Source organism: Rhinopithecus roxellana, chromosome 6 (genome assembly GCF_007565055.1).
Source record: "Rhinopithecus roxellana isolate Shanxi Qingling chromosome 6, ASM756505v1, whole genome shotgun sequence".
In the NCBI taxonomy this organism is placed as follows: domain Eukaryota; kingdom Metazoa; phylum Chordata; class Mammalia; order Primates; family Cercopithecidae; genus Rhinopithecus; species Rhinopithecus roxellana.
In genome coordinates, this window is record NC_044554.1 from 132,742,814 (window position 1) to 132,762,947 (window position 20,134).

At 39.9% G+C, this 20,134-nt stretch overlaps 1 protein-coding gene across 2 annotated transcripts in view; it reads left to right on the forward strand.

The window, feature by feature from the left end:
• The window catches only part of C6H7orf31 (chromosome 6 C7orf31 homolog), a 44,684-nt gene that overhangs the window by 10,342 nt on the left and 14,208 nt on the right, over positions 1-20,134 (forward strand). Inside the window, exons 3-7 of one of the 2 annotated variants that reach the window (XM_010375925.2) lie at positions 1,261-1,437; positions 8,824-8,895; positions 11,884-11,913; positions 15,288-15,469; positions 19,010-19,098. In XM_010375925.2, coding sequence (XP_010374227.1) covers positions 1,261-1,437; positions 8,824-8,895; positions 11,884-11,913; positions 15,288-15,469; positions 19,010-19,098 — 550 coding nt within the window. The remainder of the gene's footprint in view (positions 1-1,260; positions 1,438-8,823; positions 8,896-11,883; positions 11,914-15,287; positions 15,470-19,009; positions 19,099-20,134) is intronic. The other variant, XM_030932930.1, reaches the window with a different exon arrangement.

Consider the following 20,134-nt stretch of genomic DNA (forward strand, 5'->3'; position numbering starts at 1 on the left):
GCAGCTGTAATCCCAGGCACTCGGGAGGTTGAGGCAGGAGAATCACTTGAACCCGAGAGGTGGAGGCTGAAGTGAGCCAAGATCATGCCATTGCACTCCAGCCTGGGCAACAAGAGCAAAACTCCATCTTAAAAATAAATAAATAAATAAATGGAATGAAGTATGGACACATACTACAAAATGGATGAACCTTGAAAATATCATTATCCCAAGTCAAAGAAGCCCATCACAAAAGGCCACGTGTTATATTATTCTATTTACAGGAAATGTCCAGAATAGGCAAATCTACAGAAAGTAGATTAGTGTAATAGTTGCCAAGGGATAGACTGAGGGTGGGGAGTATAGGGGATAATGGCTTAGGAATGCAGGGTATTCTTGAGATGATGAAAATGTTGTAAAGTTGACTGTGGGGATGCTCACACATATCTGTGAATAAACTTTAAGGCCATTGAATTATACACTTTATTTTTTAATTAATTATAAATTTATAAAATAGTGACAGGGTCTTGCTGTGTTGTCCAGGGTGGTCTTGAACTCCTGAGCTCAAGCAGTCCTCCTGCCTCAGCCTCCCAAAGTGCTGGGATTATAGGTATGAGCCACTGCACCTGGCCTGAATGGTACACTTTAAATGGATGAATTGTGTGGCAAGTTAATTCAATCTCAATAAAGCTGTTTTTAAAAATAAACACATGGGCAGACGCAGCGGCTCACACCTGTAATCTCAAGCACTTTGGGAGGCCGAGGCAGGTGGATCACCTGAGGTCAGGAATTTGAGACCAACCTGGCCAACGTGATGAGACCCCGTCTCCACTAAAAATGCAAAAATTACCTGGGTATGGTGGCACGCCCCTGTAATCCCAGCTACTCAGGAGGCTGAGGTGGGAGAATTGCTTGAACCCAGGAGGCAGAGGCTACAGTGAGCCAAGATCATGCCACTGCACTCCAGCCTGGGCAACAGAGTGAGACCCTGTCTCAAAAAAATAAATAAATAAAATTTAAAAAATAAAAGATAAGCACACTACAACTGATGACCAAAAAAAGGATAATCTGTAAGTCCTCCGAAATTTAACCTCATTCTTTCAGCAGTCCCATGATGCCTAAGTAAGCAGTATCATAATCTACCTGACACTGAGAATTCTGTGTTCTGAAGATTTAATCTAAAAATTCTTGTGAAGTGGTAGGAATTTTATGCAATCCGTTATGCAGTTTTGTGCATCTGTTTTGTTGCTGAGGCTGTTTAAAGTCTGTCTTTTTCCACAGGTATCAGGAATTAAGGGAGTCACTTCAACAATGTAGGCTTCCTTGGGGCGCTGAAAGAGAGTATGGTGGGATAATACCGATTTCACTCCCCGAGGACCACAGGCCAAAGTGTGAGCCTCCTCGTGTCATGGGCAAAGGACATCAGCATTACGGATTTGGTGGAGAAACCTGGCCAAGGTAAATAAACTTTCTGCCATTCACAGAAAGGTCTTTATTATCCATTTTTCTTTATTTCTATTGTGAGTCCTTTGTTTGCTTAAATCTGTCTTCAAAGTTATTTCTTTTACTATTTATGAAAAGACACAGAATGAAAGACTAATTTCTAATTGTGAAATAATAATAAATGAATGGTTTTTGCTGTCCTTAGTGATGTTAAAATATTGTGATCAGAAATTTTTATTCACTTAATTCCTTTACTTACTTGCCATATCTTACCTAAATCTAAATGGAAATGTTCCTGAGATAGAAAGAGAGAAAAACAATTAAATGTTAAATATTTTTGAGCAAAGACCTGGCCTAATTTGTACAGATGCTCTTGGTTTTTGGAACTTTTGATTTGTAATTTGTCAGTCTTCTTGATAATCACTAGAATCTGCTGGGCGTTGTTTTCGAGTGTTAAAACCTTTCAATAATAGTCTATAAATCTTAAAGTCACTCAGCAACTCTATTCAAAACACATTAAAATTCAAGAGAAAGCAAAAAAAAAAAATTTGAATAGCAAATGTCATATTAAATATTTCCTAAGGATTAAGACATTTACTCAGAGCAGAGTCTATCATACACTTGGCACAGAGCCTGCTTCCCCCTGCTTTATCTAACAATCCTGATTATCTGGCTCATGAGCACTTTAGTTAACTAATTCTTTGTTCTAAAGCAGGTAAAAGAAATAAATTAAGGAAGACAAGCCACAGCAAGAGAGAGAAACATTAACAACAGGGACATGTGCCGCTGGTGACCTTGTCAAAGCCTTAGAAAAGCAATAAAGAGCAGACAAATAAAAAGGCCTGACAGTCACAGGCCAATTAGAAAGATTCGGACATCAACACACATTATAGATAGTGAGGACCTCATGTTCATTCATTCACTCAACAGATGTGTTTAAGCCCATGCTCTCATGGAACTGTCATCTCTTTGTGAAGCAGATACTGCCATCCTTGTTTTACAATGAATAAACAGACCTGAGAGATTCAGCACCTTTCCTTGGGTCAGACAATTATAAAGTTGTTAAATAGGGATTTGAGTCCAGATTTATTGACTCCAACACCCCAACTTCGTTTTATCTGTTCATTTTATTTATGCATCTGTTTATTCATTTATCTGCTCTGTAATTTAAGTATAGGAAGCATTGTTCTAGAGACTGGGGAGATAGCTCTGTATGGAATTTACAGCTACTGCCCTCCCAAAATTTAAATATTAAAAAATGCACAATGTTTTGTAAGAATTAGAAGTATTCATACAGAATTCTAGTGTGTAAAAAGAAAGCCAAAGACTTGTTTCTTAAGGGCAATCTACTTCGAAATGAGATTGGTGCATGATCTCTTACTGAATGTGCAGGGAGAGAGAGAATACTTGTTCCACTTAGAATGCCAGTTATACCTGGCATATCTCTTAATTTTTTTTTTTTTTTTTTTTTTGAGATGGAGTTTCACTCTTGTTGCCCAGGCTGGAGTGCAGTGGCGTGATCTCAGCTCACTGCAACCTCCCCCTTCTGGGTTCAAGCAATTCTCCTGCCTCAGCCTCCCAGCCTAGCTGGGATTACAGGGGTGCGCCACCATGCCCGGCTAATTTTGTATTTTAAGTAGAGACAGGGTTTCTCCATGTTGATCAGACTGGTCTCGAACTCCTGACCTCAGGTGATCCACCTGCCTTGGCCTCTCAAAGTGCTGGGATTACAGGTGTGAGCCACCGCACCTGGCCAATCCTGTTCTTCTTAAACTAACCATTGCTCTCCAGTCTGGGCAACAAGAGTGAAACTCTGCCTCAGAAAAAAAAAAGAGAAAAGAACAAGATTATGGGAGGATATTAGATTAGCTCACAAAACTGTGGGATGCCTAGAGAAATAGGCTCATTGTTCAGCATCCAGGAATAGTGGCCAACTCACTCCCAGGACTGGCCTCATCAGGGAGGAAGTGCCTCTTTAACTGGACACCCCTGCTGCCACCTTATTGGCAGTTTGGATGCGCCTCATGAAGCTCATGTTCTCAGGCTACTCACAGTCAAATCAAAGTCTAGTATAGATGGGGATGATTGGCAGAACTTAGGGCACATTTGCACCCTGGCTGCTAGGAATGCTGGGAAGTGGGGTGTTCCAAATGTGGGAAACTAGCAAAATGTAGAAAGGGTATTGTAAGGATGATAGTCTTGAGTGCCAGTGGACTGTCACTCTAAACAACAGCAGCAACAATAACATGCTTTTCTATTCAATACACGGTACCTGGGCCAGAAGCATCAGCATCACCTAGGAAATGGTGAATGCCACATCTCAGCCTCCACCCAGATTTACTGAAACAGAATCTGCATTTTAACAAGATACCTCAGATAATTCCAACATGCAGCAAAGTTGGAGAACTGTTGCTTCAATGTAAGAAAATGCAGCTGGGCGCGGTGGCTCACTCTTGTAATCCCAGCACCTTGGGAGGCCAAGATGGGCGGATCACGAGGTCAGGAGGCTGAGACAGGAGAATCACTTGAACCCAGGAGGCGGAGGTTGTAGTGAGCCAAGACTGTGCCACTGCACTGCAGCCTGGGCAACAGAGTAAGACTCTGTCTAAAAAAAAAAAAAAAAAAAAAAAAAAAAAAAAAAAAAAAGCAACAATTTTCATACAAATGGAAATACACTCACCTCCCCAAAAGCAGAGGCCAAAGGAAAGCAGTTTCCAACTTTGCTATATCCAACTCCAAGTGCTCACTCCTGTCTAGTTCAGTTGTAATCTTGTCCCAATATGCTATACCCATGCCCTCTAATAAAGCTAACTATCACCAATGCATCCTATATGAAATAATAAGGAAAATGAAGAGGAAAAAAGAAGATACATAAGGCAGAATACACAGCAAGGAAGAAAATAGGAGAAGCGACTATAGTCCTCATTCCTGCACCTGGTCACGAGGCTATCATTGGTGTTATAATTTCCTTCCTCCAGAAAAGAAGTCATTATATGAAAAAGACACTTGCACATACATGTTTATAGCAGCACAATTCACAATTGCAAAAATATGGAACCAGCCCAAGTGCCCATTAACCAAGTGGATGGAGAAAATGTGGCATGGATATACCATGGAATACTACTCAGCCATAAAAAGAAATGAAATAACGGCATTCACAGCAACCTGGAGGGAGTTGGAGACCATTATTCTAAGTGAAGTAACTCAGGAATGGAAAATCAGACATTGTATGTTCTCACCTATAAGTTGGAGCTAAGCTATGAGGATACAAAAGCATAAGAATGATACAGTGGACTCTGGGGACTCGGGAGGAAGGTTGGGAAAGGGGTGAGGGATGAAAGACTACACATTGGGTACAGTGTACACTACTTGGGTGATGATTACACCAAAATCTCAGAAATTACCAGTAAAGAATTTATTCATGTAACCAAACACCACCCGTTCCCCAAAAACTATTGAAATTAAAAATGCTTTTATAAATAATAATAATTTCCTTCCTTCACTACCTATTCCCAGTTCCCTTGCCCTCAGCCAATACCTGAGCTGGTGGGAGTATGCTACTTGTCGACAACCCAAAAGTATGTTCTGAGAGATCTTAGCTCTTAGTGGTTCTGCCTGTGTAAGGCTGCTATAGTGTTTCATTAACTCCATGCTACTGAAGACAATACCAGGTGTTCAAAAGGTTCCCTAGGTTCCAGAATACTCCTTTCCCCCATTATTGTATAATATCTTCTGGCCCTTGATATTCAGGATCAGTCATCCTGCCCAAAATTACCACATCATCATCAATTCAGCTTCCAATGCAATTGGGACTGCTGTTGTGTCCCCGGATGGAAGCGTTTCTCCCTTGACCTCTAAACCACAAAAGCTCAAGGTGGCTGGGGAGGGAGTCAAAGTTTCTCAAGTGTAACCATAAGTATAACAGTAAGAGGCACCATTCCCACTTCCACCCTTTGGTTTTCAGACCATGCATTCTGGCTAAGGGGGAATCTGGTTCAGAGCGTGTTGGTCACTGGTTCAGAGCGTGTCCCACACTCTTTAGGACAACACTCAGCCATAATTGAATATTCAGTAAGCCATTCTAATGTTCTGTAAGTATGGCAAAATATGACATTCTGTATATATGGTGAATCATTTGAATGCAACCAACTGTTGCCCAATGTCTTTTGTGGTAAATTGAGTTCCTTAATCAAAAATAATATTATTTAAGACGGCATGGCAACAAATGAGACATTTAGTAAGTTTACTGATGATGTTACTTGCAGAGGCATGGTGAGAAGGGAAGGGAAATCCCCATTTTGAAGAAGTGTCTAATCTTATCTCTTTGATGATGGAAGGGGTTCAGTGTAATTATCCTACCACCAGATGGCTGACTAGTACATCCAGGGATAGATCACCCTATCAAGCGCTTAGGATTGGTCACTTCTGCTGGCAAACTCAAATGCGCCAACAGCCAGGTGAGTCTTAGTGAGGGAAGTTCATGTTGCTGAGTCCATATGTGATAATTTCTGTGTGCCGCCATGATCACTTCGTTACGAAGCCACTGAGCAAGCACCGGAGTGACGAGAAAACCTGACACGCACAGAGCTGGTCGTTGTATCTGCCTAATTATTGAGAACATCCTCAGTGGTGGGGTTCTCTAGGTGAGCATTCTTGTGGGATACAAATAACCCTCATGCTCCAGGGCCATTCAGAGGCTGGAAAAAGCAAGTTTCTTGGAATCTGCATTGGGTAGATGACATTCACGGTACACGCACTACAAAAATGTAGGCTGGGGCCAGGTGCGGTGGCTTACACCTGTAATCTCAATACTTTGGGAGGCCGCGGCAGGTGGATCACCTGAGGTCAGGAGTTTGAGACCAACCTGGCCAACATGGTGAAACCCCGTCTCTACCAAAAATGCAAAAAAATTAGACAGGCATGGTGGCAGGTGCTTGTAATCCCAGCTACTCAGGAGGCTGAAGCAAGAGGATTGCTTGAACCTGGGAGGCAGAGGTTGCAGTGAGCCGAGATTGCACCACTGCACTCTAGCCTAGGCAACAGAGTGAGACTCCATCACAAAAAAAAAAAAAAAAATGTAGGCTGCATGTTCAAAAGATAATTGGGCAGCCACAAGTTGCAGGTGAGCATAGTATACATGAAAACATGAAAAGGTTACAGATGAGGTCTGTACTCTTTTGACTATTACCCTGTAGTCTCACTCTCCTTCCTAGAGGAGAACTACTGTTACCATTTTGGTGTCTCCTTCCATGCCTTTTGTTATGCACTTACACTATTATACATGTATCCATTGAAAATGTACAGTGTTATTTCAAAAAATGTGGAATCACTTGATACATAGTATTAGGCAATTTGGGGTTTTTTTCTCTGTACAATCTAGAAATGGTCACATGCCTGTAAATGCAGATAAACATAGATCTACATCATTCTTTTTAATTTCTCACAGTATTCTACAATATGGATACATCATAGTTTAGCCATCATGTATTGTTTCTTTTCTCTCTGTGTTTCTTTATGCATTAACCACATTTAAAAAGCATCCTTGTACAAAGCTTCTTGAGCTCATGCTCAAAGGTTTCTAAAAGGCAAATCCAACTGGGCGCAGTGGTTCACGCCTGTAATCCCACCACTTTGGGAGGCTGAGGTGGGCGGATCACCTGAGGTCAGGAGTTCGAGACCAGCCTGGCCAATATGGTGAAACCATCTCTACAAAAATTAGCCAGGTATGATGGTGGGTGCCTGTAATCCCAGCTACTCGGGAGGCTGAGGCAGGAGAATCGCTTGAACCCAGGAGATGGAAGTTGCAGTGAGCCGAGATCATGCCATTGCACTCCAGCCTGGGCGACAGAGCAAAACTCCATCTCAAAAAAAAGTTAAATAAATAAATAAATGCCAGATCCTAAGTGGGTCACAGTATAGGGATTTTTTTAAATTTTAGTGCATGTAACCCAAATGATTTATATTGTCATGGTAGTGTCTAAAAGTATTCATTTCCTCACACTCTCAGCCATCTATATTATCAAAATGTATAGCTTTTACCCATCTAATGAGTATAAAGGGTATCATGGTTATGAGAATGTATTTCAGTGCTTACTAGTTGGGGTGAGTACTTTCCTTATCTTTTAGGTATGGCCATTCACATTTCCTTTTCTATGTTTATTCTTCACCCATTTTTATTGTTTGTATTTTACTTATAGATTCTTGTTGGTTCTTTATGTTCTGGAAACAATCCTTTATGTGTTATCTTTGCTAATATTTGCAAGTAATTCTTCTAATTTTTATTTTATTTAAACTTTTATGGGTTTTGTCTGAAAATTAAATTTGGGTTTTTTAGTTTTTTAGTTTTTATTTTTTTAAATTTTTATTTATTCTTTTTTGTTTGAGACAGAATTTCACTCTGTTGCCCAGGCTGGAGTGCAGTGGCATGGTCTCAGTTCACTGCAACCTCTGCCTCCCAGGTTTAAGCAATTCTTATGCCTCAGCCTCCTGAGTAGCTGGGAGTACAGGCATGCACCAACACGCCCAACAAATTTTTTTCTATTTTTAGTAGAGATGGGGTTTCACTTTGTTGGCCAGGCTGGTCTCAAACTCCTGGCCTCAAGTCATCTGCCCACCTCGGCCTCCCACAGTGCTAAGATTATAGGTGTGAGCTCCCGGCCTTATAATTAAATCTGATGATCAAATTTTCTTTCAGGTTTTTGACTTTTAAAATAAAGTTATTGTTTTAAAGGTCCTTCCTACCACCAAAGAAAAAGCATATTCCTATACATTTTATTTTTGTATAGGTTTTTCTCTAAATTCTTTAGATTTTTAAATCCATCTGAAATTATCTTTCTGAATAGTGTAAATAGAAATGGATTATTTTTCAAATGAATACTGAATTTTTTCTATATTAAAAAATATATCCTGGCTGGGTGTGGTGGCTCATGCCTGTAATCCCAGCACTTTGGGAGTCTGAGGCAGGAGAATCATTTGAGGCCAGGAGTTTGAGACTAGCCTGGGCAACATAGCAAGACTGTGTTTCTAAAAAAAAAAAAAAATCAATCAATAAAATAAAAAGTTTTAAAATTTTAAAAAAGAAAACTACATCTTTTTTCCCCTGGTTTAAAATGACACCTTTGGTCAGGCACAGTAGCTCATGCCTATAATCCCAGCATTTTGAGAGACCAAGGCAGGAAGATCTCTTGAGCCCAGGAGTTCAAGATAAGCCTGAGCAACATAGCAAGACCTCATCTCTATTTATTATAAAATAATAATAAATAAAATAAAATGACACGTTTTCATATATTGAATTTCTACATATATGTGGATGTATTATTAATCTATTTGTCTTTTACTATCTCACCATTATATTGTGTTAATTTTAAAACATGTTTAATTTAATCTTTTCTTTCTTTTCAGAAAGCTTCCTATTGAACAATTTTATTATTTGACCCAGAACAAAAAAAGTGATCTCTATGGAAATGATTCTTTGTAAGTCTGGGTTTTTTTCCTTATATAAAATCAAATAACATTTTTAAGTGGAAATGAGTTGTATGAGACATTTTGAAAGCCCCAAATGGGGACTTTTAGAGAAAAAAATTATTCCTTTTTTAAAATAGAGACAATTAATGCCAGAAACCAAGATCAAACAAACAAAAGCAAAAAAATAACAAACCAATAGTTTTAGTGTTTAAAAAAATCAAGAAAAAAACAGGAGCTGATGAATAGTAATGTTCAAAGGGATTCCTAAAGGTTATCTTGGTCCATTTCCCTGCCTTTGACCTACTTATGTAACCTAGTAAGAATCTGTTACATTTATTGAAATATCAATAGAAAACGCCATAGTGGCCCTCAACAAATTTGCAACCAGAATTTTACGAGGATAGAGTTTTTTTATCATCTGCAAATAACTCCTAATAACACTTCCTAAGTATCTTTTTTAACATAAGCCATACTTGTTAATTTAGCCATCACTTAAAGGTATTCTTTTCAAGTGTATTATTTTATTATGCTTTTAAATAGTTTGTCATGTACATTACAAAAGCATACATTTTTATTTTTAGATAAAAATAAAACACAGCTGGGGGCAGTGGCTCACGCCAGTAATCCCAACACTTTGGAGGCTGAGGCGGGTGGATCACCTGAGGTCAGGAGTTCAAGACCAGTCTGGCCAACATGGCGAAACCCTGTCTCTACTAAAAATACAAAAATTAGCTGGGCATGATGGCAGGCGCCTGTAATCCCAGCTACTCGGGAGGCTGAGGCAGGAGAATCACTTGAACCCAGGAGGCGAAAGTTGCAGTGAGCCAAGATTGCGCCATTGCACTGCAATCTGGGCGACACGAGCAAAACTCCGTCTCAAACAGACAAACAAACAAATAAATATTAAGCACGACAGCATTGAAGTAATAATGAAACTATCACTTATTTATTAAGAAGTACTAGTTGTTGATAGGTAAAAATTTAATATACAAGTTAGCCACTAGATGGCGCCAAAAAGACAAAATTTGTGGTTGTCTTGGTTTATCCCTTTGGGATAAGTGAATTTTGCAAAGCAGATGTGAAGGATGGCAGTAAAATTAATGGACTGATTTAGGTCAAGGAAGAGGTGTCTCAGCATTTGTTACTTTCATTTTATCTTTTCAAATCTTGAAGTTTTAAAAAAGATTTTATATTTTAAATGTAAATTGTTTTTTTTCCATTTCAAATCAAATCAATTTTAGGCATATGCTTATCAATATTGTAGTGGAATTTGTCACATGAGAATAATTTTAGATGCTAGCTTAATTATATATTATATATATTATGTTATATATAGTTGCCAATCTATTAATAACAACTCCAGATTCCTTGGATTCATATATTCATCACTTCCCTGCCCTTTGTGCCCCCACCATCTCTCCAACTCAGTGATGTCAATGGAAGACAGAACATGCTTTTCTAGTTTCATGCCCACAGATTTAGAGTTGAAATTTAAAAAGATATAAACTTTTATAGTTCATGGGAATCTCGTGTTTATAATACATTACAGGATAATAAATTTATATGGCTTACCTGCCACTTTCTAGGGAATATCTGCTAGCATGGAAGAACATGTAAAAAATTAAAGTGTATTCAATTTTACTGACTTTTACTATCAAATTGATAACATTCTGTTCATTTTTCACGCCTGAAGTCTTTCACAATTTTATTTGCATAGGCTGAAACGAATTGTTGAAATCCAATGTAGATGGATGATTACCCGTCTTTAGTCGACCTTTTTCCAGGTCTGCAGGATTATTTATTGGCATGCAAGGTTCGGAGTAATTAGTAAATGCACAGCCTTGGAATGAACTGCTTCAGAAAAGGCATGCTTCCAGGAACTTGGTCCGTTTTGTTCTATTCTCTCTCTGCTGACCAGGCAACATTTACTATCATGAGATATCAGCAACCCTGAGTAAAGGTAGAAAGCACACATGGTACTTAAATATCCTCTCCAGCCGGGCCATACTCGGGTCACTTTAGACCATGAAATTGCACCACATGTATAATGTCGGGCTTCCTCAGAGCACTTTGGCTACTGCCTGATGATGAGAGTAAAAGTCAGAAAGAACCAAAGTTGTCTTATCATTAGAAGTAGTCATCCCGGCCTGGTGCGGTGGCTCACGCCTGTAGTCCCAGCACTTTGGGAGGCCGAGGTGGGCGGATCATGAGGTCAGGAGATCGAGACCATCCTGGCGAACACGGTGAAACCCCGTCTCTACTAAAAATACAAAAAATTAGCCGGGCATGGTGGCGGGCGCCTGTAGTCCCAGCTACACGGGAGGCTGAGGCAGGAGAATGGCGTGAACCCAGGAGGTGGAGCTTGCAGTGAGCCGAGATCGTGCCACTGCACTCCAGCCTGGGCGACAGAGCGAGACTCCGTCTCAAAAAAAAAAAAAAAAAAGAAGTAGTCATCCCATGTATCTTCACTGCAAATGGAAAATGCAGAAACAGTGGTGAGCAGGACTGAGGTTAGAATAAATGGATGGAAAAATTAACAGACAACTGAGATAAGGAAACAACATCTCTGTCTTGTCAATATTCAGGGATCCAGAAAGTTAATCAAGAACATTATCTTAATGGCATTACGGTTTGAAAATGGGGTTCATCATTATTATTCTTTTTTTTTTTTTAAGGCAGACTTTTGCTCTGTCACCCAGCAACTTCCTCCTCCTGGGTAATCCTGAGTAGCTGGGATTACAGGCATGCACCACCATGCCTAGCTAATTTTCTTTTTGTATTTTTGGTATTTTTGGTATTTTTCTATTTTGTATTTTGCCCAGGCTGGTCTCAAACTCCTGAGCTCAAGCAATCGCCTACCTTGGCCTCCCAAAGGTCTGGGATTACAGGCGTGAGCCACCATGCCCAGCCTATATCATTAATCAAGTTTCTAATAGGAATATAAACCTTTAAAAGCCCTTAATATAAGTTAGAACTTATTTCCTGTTTTTATTCTAGGATACCCAAACCGCCAAATTCAACAGTAAGGTAAGTAAATAACTTATATTTTCCTTCTCTGTTATAATCAAAGAAAAAACATTGACATTTCTTATGTCTCCGAAGTGTGAAAACAACAAGTGAGACTTTCCATGAAAACTTTTCTTTTGTTTGTTTATTGTTTTGTTTTGTTTTGTTTTTGTTTTTGTTTTTGAGACGGAGTCTTACTTTGTCGCCCAGGCTGGAGTACAGTGGTGCCATCACAGCTCACTGCAGCCTTGACCTCCCTGGGATCAGGTGATCCTTCCACCTCCCAAGTAGCTGGGACTACAGGTGTGCACCACTATGCCTGACTAATTTTTGTAATTTTTGTAGAGATGGATTCTTTCCACGTCGCCCAGACTGGTCTTGAACCCCTGGGCTCAAGTGATTCGCCCACCTCGGCCTCCCAAAGTACTGGATTACAGGTGTGAGCCATAGTGCCTGGCCTGAAAACTATGTTTTAATAGTGGGAAGGAAAGGCTGGTGCAAGTCCAGGGTAGCATTACTTTTATTTCTCTCCTATTATATCCTCTGCAAATCTTTTTTAGTACATGTTTTATTTTCATATAATTTTAGATTTATAGAATTATTGTGAAGATAGTGTGGAGAGTTCCCATATACATCACACGCAGTTTCCCCTATTGTTAACATCTCACATTAATATGGCACATTTGTCACAATTAATGAACCATTGCTGATGCATTACAATGACCCATGCTTTATCCATGCTTTATCCAGATTTCCTCAGTTTTTCCCTCATGTCCTTCTGTCCCAGGATCCCATCCAGAGTACCGCATTACATTTAGTCATCATCTCTCCTTAAGTTCCTCTTGGCTGTGACAGTTTCTCAGACTTCCCTTGTTTTAATGACCTTGACAGTGATTAGGATTATTAGTTAGATATTTTGTAAATGCCCCCAAATTGGGCTTTGACTGATACTTTTCTTATGGTTAGAGTGGGATGATGTATTTGCGGAAGGAAGACTACGGAGCTAAAGTGCTGTTTTCATGACATCGTAGCAAGGGTACATGCCATCAGCATGATCTATCCCTGGTAATGCTAACCCTGACCGCCCCACAGAGGTGTCCTCAGCAGGTTTCCCCGCTGCACACACACTCTTTCTTCCCTCCTTTCCATACTGCACTCTAGAAGAAGCTCTCTGTGTGACTGTGTGCAGCCCACACTTAAGGTATCTGGGTTTATACTCCACCTTCTTGAAAGCAGAGTACCCTCATAAATTATTTGGCATTCTAGAATAGATACATGGGAGACGTATCTATTCCACTCCATTTATTTATTTATTCAATCACTTATTTCTCTCAGTATAGACTCATGGACATTTATTTTGTACTTTAGTACTTAGGTAGCAATCCAATACCACTTTCTTTTGTTACTAAGATTGGCAATGAGGAGCTCTTTGAGTTTGCTCCTATATTCCTTTGACATTTCCCCATCATTGTAGGGTTTTGGCTTTTTTTTTTTTTTTTTTTTTTTTTTTTTTTCCTTTTAGCATTTCCTTTCTTTCTGTCAGTCTAAGATAATCCAGGCTCATCTTATATAATAGCTCCCAGAGTGGCCGGGCACAGTGGCTCACACCTGTAATCCTAGCACTTTGGGAAGCCAAGGCGGGCAGATCACAAGCTCAGGAGTTCAAGACCAGCCTGGCCAACATGGTGAAACCTTGTCTCTACTGAAGATACAAAAAATTAGTCTGGCATGGCAAGTGCCTGTAATCCCAGCTACTCGGGAGGCTGAGGCAGGAGAATGGCTTGAACCCGGGAGGCAGAGGTTGCAGTGAGCCAAGATCGTGCCATTGCACTCCAGCCTGGGTGACAGAGCAAGACTCCGTCTCAATAATAATAATAATAATAATAATAATAATAATAATAATAACTCCCAGAAACCCTGGCTCCTTTGATTGGAGACAGGTGTTAGAAGCCGAGATCTGAGCACCCAGTGTCCTCCGTGCCACGGGAGTCCTCTATCAAGCTTAACAGAAATTATTAAGCTGCCATTTAAAAAGTTGTGTTTCAGCTAAAGACCTATTCAAAAGGCTATTAAAATTAATGTCTAGGTTTTTTTGGTTTTTCTATTTTTAAAAAAACGACGACGTGAATAACCCTTGTCTTGGGCTTTTCAAATTCTCTTCATAAACAGTTTGAAAAGTAAAGTCCTTTTTGTTAGGTCATATTTCTTCGATTCACCTTTCTGCTTGTAGCCTGGCAAGTTCCAAGGTGGGCAGCCGGAAGTCTGAGATCAAGGCGTCAGCCGGGTTAGTTCCTTCTGAGGACTGTGATAGAGACTCTGTCCCATGCCTCTCCCCTGGCTTTTGGGCTTTGCTGGTGATCTTTGGTGCTCCTTGGCTTATAGATGCATCATCCCAATCTCTGCCTCATCTTCACATGGCATTCTTCTTGGGTGTTTGTCTGTGTCCAACTTTCCCTTTCTTAAAAGGATACCAGGCGTATTGGGTTAGGGGTCCACCCTGCTCCAGTATGGAGTAACTTGGTCTTAACTAAGTATATCTGTAATGACGCTATTTCCATACAAGGTTACAGTATGTGGCCCTGGAGATTAGGACTTCAATATATGGATGGGGGTGGAGGGGAGAAATTCAACACATAACACTTGGTCTTGCTTTTTTCTACTTAATTTTCTTGTTATGAATAACATTTCTCTATCCCATGGACTTCCTAATTTTGCTTTTCTTCTGGTTTAGACAGCTCCCACATGGTTTTTTTTTTTTAACCTCTGCCAGTTCTCCAAATGATAGGAAAATTATATCCCTATGGTCTCTTTAACGTGTTTATTTTTTCCTTCAGTGTGCTAACAGTTTTTGGCTTTTTTATTTTGAAGCAGTACTGTGTATATAAACAGGAAGTATATTTTGTTGATTGATTGCTTAAAGAAACAGATGCCCTGGGTTGAAAGGTCATTCCAAGATGGTTAGAGATCACTTTGCTGAAGCAGAATGCCCAAAACAATTCCTGGGAGCCTCTTAAAATAAGACACAGTAATTAAAAGCAACTAGAAATTCTTCCTATATACCATTCTAAAAACACAAAACTCATTTATTTTCTGCTTTATATTTTTTATACCAATTATGAAACTTATTCACTGATAAAGAATTGAGCATGATTTGTTTTTAAATTAAATTTAGTTTTATCTAGCAAAATTAAGAAAATGCCCTGTTTTATGGTATACATTCCAAGAGAATGCCAACTCCATGAGCACAGGGACATCGACTCACTGTCCTGTCCCCCAGCATTAGAACAGTTTCTGCCATTAAAAAAAAGGTCCCAATAAATATTTGGTGATTAATTTTTTCAATCGTACTTCTTTCTGTTGTTTTCATTTTGTTTTGTTTCCTCAATAAATCTTAGAGAGATCTGCTTGCCATATCCAATTGAACACCCCTACCACACACACACCTGTCGCGGCGCCATGTTCCCCACCTTCACGTCACCTGAGGACCTCTACACAGGCATTAAAGCCCGCGCCCAGCAGCCCTTTCCTCCCACGGTGCCAACCAAGGCTTATGATTCAACAGTTTTGAAGACAAGAGGTAAAATGTGATCTAGAATCAGAACTGTATTAATTCTTATTATTGGGGTTTCTTCAATAATAAAATTAAAGCAAGGAGCACAAAGGACTCAAGTCACAAATGTGTGACTCAGTAGATTAGGAAACTTGTTCTCAGCTGCAACTTTACAATCAGCTGGAGCGCCAACACCGACCCATCAAATTGGACACTCTGCAGGTGCTCCCAAACTTTCCCCTAGACACAGCCTCCCATGTTAGAATCAGAAACCAAAACATTGTAGAATTGGTGGTTTTTATTCCACTTCTATTTTTATTTATGTCCTGCTCTCATGGTTTAGTTTTTAAAAATTTCATCCTAGCCCAGGTGATCAGCACAAGGGACAGTGTTTGGATCAATCATAGAGTGATGTGGGTGCAGCAGCAGTGATAGAATTGAAAGATCCCCATTAAAATAAGATGCAGAAAGCAATGGGAGTAGTTTGTTCAGTCCTTCTTCACACCCTGGAGCACGTTCTCCCAGATGCAAACCTTGGAGTCTTTGTGAATGTGTTTTATCAGAGAGGACAGGAATCCCGTACGCTAGTCATCAAATCTCTCCCACACTAGACACTTTGGTCTTTGCTGAGGAGACCTACGCATGTGCGTAAACAGAGAGGCCACCTCTGGAGAAAGAGTGAAAACACTCAAGAGAGAGGGATGAAAATGACACATGGCAGGCAAAGGCAAATATTTGTTGCATGCGCTTAGGTGAGGTAGAAAAGACTCAAGAATTGTCCTATCCTGCAGTTCCTCTACACATGAATATTGGGACCAAAATGCAAGGACAGAATATTGCCATCATCAGCCTCAACCTCAGTGTCTTATTAGCAGACAGTAACATTTTGAAAGCTAGCATAGTAGAGTATGTAAGAGCATGGATTCTGGAGTCAGATGCATGAGTAGAATTCTGGATCTGCCACTTACTCACCTGTGGTCCATGGGAGAGTTTCTGAACTCTGTTCTGCTTCCCAGTTTGCAAAATGGGAATATTATTAATAGTACCCACTTATCAAATAACAGAGATAAATGTTAGCAGTTATTCCCTTACCCTGCTAGCATATAATCACTGCCGTATGTGTGTACCATGCTGAACTTTCCCATTGCCTCTCAGACCAGGCAGCATTGGAAAAAGGCAGTGAAAGCTATATCAAGTATACTGGCTGTTAGTGTTGGGCACCATGCTTAGCTACACAGCAGAAGTGGGGAGAGATGGTGCTGTGCAAAAGAGCTATAAATGTTCTAAAGGAAATGATAGGTATGATACCTCAACAAGTAAAATTTGTATGACTTTGTTACATAAATTGTCAAAGTAAATTTCTTTTTCTCAATCCTGAATTCAGTAATTTCTGAAATTATGTGAAGTACATATAGTTAGCAAGAAATCACAGAAATATGTGTTTAATTCATATCAACACTTTTTTTTTTTTTTTTGAAATGGAGTCTTGCTCTGTTGCCCAGGCCTAGAGTGCAGTGGCACTTTCTGGAACCTCTGCTTCCCAGGTCCAAGTGATTCTCCTGCCTCAGCCTCCCAAGTAGCAGGGACTACAGGCGTGTGCCACCACACCCACCTAGTTTTTGTATTTTTAGTAGAGACAGGGTTTCACCATGTTGGCCAGGCTGGTCTCGAACTCCTGACTTCAAGTGATCTGCCCACCTCAGCCTCACAAAGTGCTGAGATTACAGGCGTGAGCCACCGTGGCCAGCCCATAAAAACACTTTCAATGCAGTAGTACACAAGGAACTGAAAACACAAGTTGTCCTCTTAATTTCCTGCTCTTCCAACCCTCTACCTCTCTCCAACCATTCAGTCACTATTAGGGAATTTTTAAAAGATGAGCATACTCTAACAACCCTTATCAAAAAATCTTTCCAGGAACTAGTATGGCATTAGGTTTCTACTCTTTCACTTGTTTTAATTATTCTTTATTAGTAATAAGAAGCATGGGCCAAGTGTGGTGGTTTGTGCCTGTAATCCTAGCACTTTGGGAGGCCAAAGTGGGCAAATCACTTGAGGCCAGGAGTTCGAGACCAGCCTGGCTAATATGGCAAAACTCTGTCTCTACTAAAAATACAAAAATTAGCCAGGCGTGGTGGCGCATGCCTGTAGTCCTAGCTAATTGGGCAGCTGAGGCATGAGACTCTCTTGAACCCAGGAGGCAGAGGTTACAGTGAGCTGAGATCATGCCACTGCACTCCAGCCTGGGTGACAGAGAGACTCTGTCTCAAAAAAAAAAGAGAGAGAAAAGGAAGGGAGGGAGGGAGGGAGGAGGGAGGAAGGAAGGGAAAGGAATAGAGAGAGAAAGAGTAAGGGAGGGAGGGAGGGAGGGAGAGAGGGAGGAAGGAAGGAAGGAAGGAAGGAAGGAAGGAAGGAAGGAAGGAAGGAAGGAAGGAAGGAAGGAAGGAAGGAAGGAAGGAAGGAAGGAAGGAAGGAAGGAAGGAAGGAAGGAAGGAAGGAAGGAAGGAAAGAAGGAAGGACGGAAGGAAGGAAGGAAGGGAGAGAGGGAAGAAGGAAGGAAGTTAAGAGTTCAGGCTCTAGAATCAGATTGCCTGAGTTTGAAGTCTACCTTTGAGATGGGGACAAATCACTTATTCTCTCTCTGCTTCAATTTCCTCATTTACTAAAGTTGGAATAACTGTACCTTTCTTATAGTAATGTTAAAAATTGCATGTGATGATATATATAAAACAGTACAGTGACTGACACATGGTAAGTGTTCAATAAACGCCTGCGCTTGTTCTTATTACATATGAAGATGGGTGTTCAGAACATTCTTTAACTTGAAACTTATCACGAGAGCAAAGCAAGCCATGCTGTTTGGTAAAGCTTATCAAATTATAAAACAAAATCTAAGAAGCCATATTGTTTAAGATGTTCCCTTTCAATACCTTTTTGGTAAGCAAGTACTAACTCAGTTTCAGAAAACTTGATATTTAGGCAGAGAAAAGCCAAAACAGGTAATATAGAAATGTATTTGTTGAGCCCCCAGAGACCAGAAAAAAAGATCAGAAAGAGAATCCAGGAACACTATTATTTACCTAAGATCTCTCTCATTAAGAAGAAAGGTGAAGTACTAGTGACTCCTGTTACTACTGAGAGCACTAGGGTTAAAGACTCATTCTCACGCTGTGTGGCCCACATGCTGCTCCTGTACATGCTCAAGAATTCAAGAGCAACAAGCCAAGTGTGGTGGCCTGCCCTGCCCCTGTAGTCTTAGCTACTCAGGATGCTGAGGTAGGAAGATCATTTGAGCCCAGGGGTTCAAGTCCAGCTTAGGAAACATAGCAAGATGCTATCTTAAAAAATATATAAAAATAAAAAGATCGCTTCTCGGCCTTTTGGCTAAGATCAAGTGTAAAAATAAAAAGGAATTCAGGAGCAAGCTGAATCTCTCTAAAGCTGTAACTACATAGGTAAAAGTACACCAACATCCGTCTCTACCTTATATTATCTCATTTCTATTTATTCTACCTATTAATCCCTTAAAAAACTGTTCTTATTTATTGCTTTTCCTGAAATTTTCAGGTAATCCTTATAGATATGAACTGATTGATATTCCCATGGATTCAAAGAAGAAAGCACTGACTTGGCCAGGTCAGGGTGTATATTATGATGTAAGTATCTTTTTAAATGTGTGTTTAAAAGAAAGTAACAAATATTTTTAGTCAATACATTTATAAAAATCTAGGCTGGGCATGGTGGCACATGCCTGTAATCCCAACACTTTTTGAAGCCAGGGTGCACAGATTGCTTGAGGTCAGGAGTTTGAGACCAGCCTGACCAACATGGTGAAACCCTGTCTCTACTAGAAAATACAAAAATTAGCCGGTTATGGTGGTGCATTTCTGTAGTCCCAGCTACTTGGGAGACTGAGGCATGAGAATCGCTTGAACCTGGGAGGTGAAGGTTGCAGTGAGCCAAGATCATGCCACTGCACTCCAGCCTGAGCAACAGAGTGAGACTCTGTCTCAAAAAAAAAAAAAAAAAAAAAAAAAAATCTAAAAGATTGTTTTCATTTTCCATCTGAATGTAAAATTTGAGATTTTGACTGTGATTTACATTTTTCAATTTTCTTAGCTGATTTCATGTACTGTTGGTAGTTATGGAACATTCCACAGTTACCAAAAAAAAAAAAAAAAAAAAGATTGCCCCCAGGAAGATGGTGGGGGAGGGCTGCATTTCTCACACTGTGTTCCTCCAACCCTATTCTTATGGCTTATAATACATCCAGTCACTCCAAATATGCATAGAGTAAATGGAAGATTTCCAGAAAGATTTACAAGCTATTATTGTTCCAGCCATATTATCATATTGATGTCAAGTCTAAAATGAAATAAAGCAATAGCCACCATTTATTGAGAAATTGCTACACACCTAACTACTCTAAATACATCATTTAACACTTTCAATAACCTCCTAAGGTTAGCATCATCGTTTTCATTTTATAGATAAGGAAACTGTGACTAAGAATTTGTGACTATGTCATGATCACAGAAATCAGGTTTGTAAAGTTCTAGTCTCTGACTTTAACCTCTGCCCCATAACTCCACATGGATAAAAAGAGAAAATTATAAATCAAGAGGGAAAATATCTAGACATTTGAAAATAATAATAGCTAACATGGTTGGTGAGAAGCAGTGCCAAGTGTTC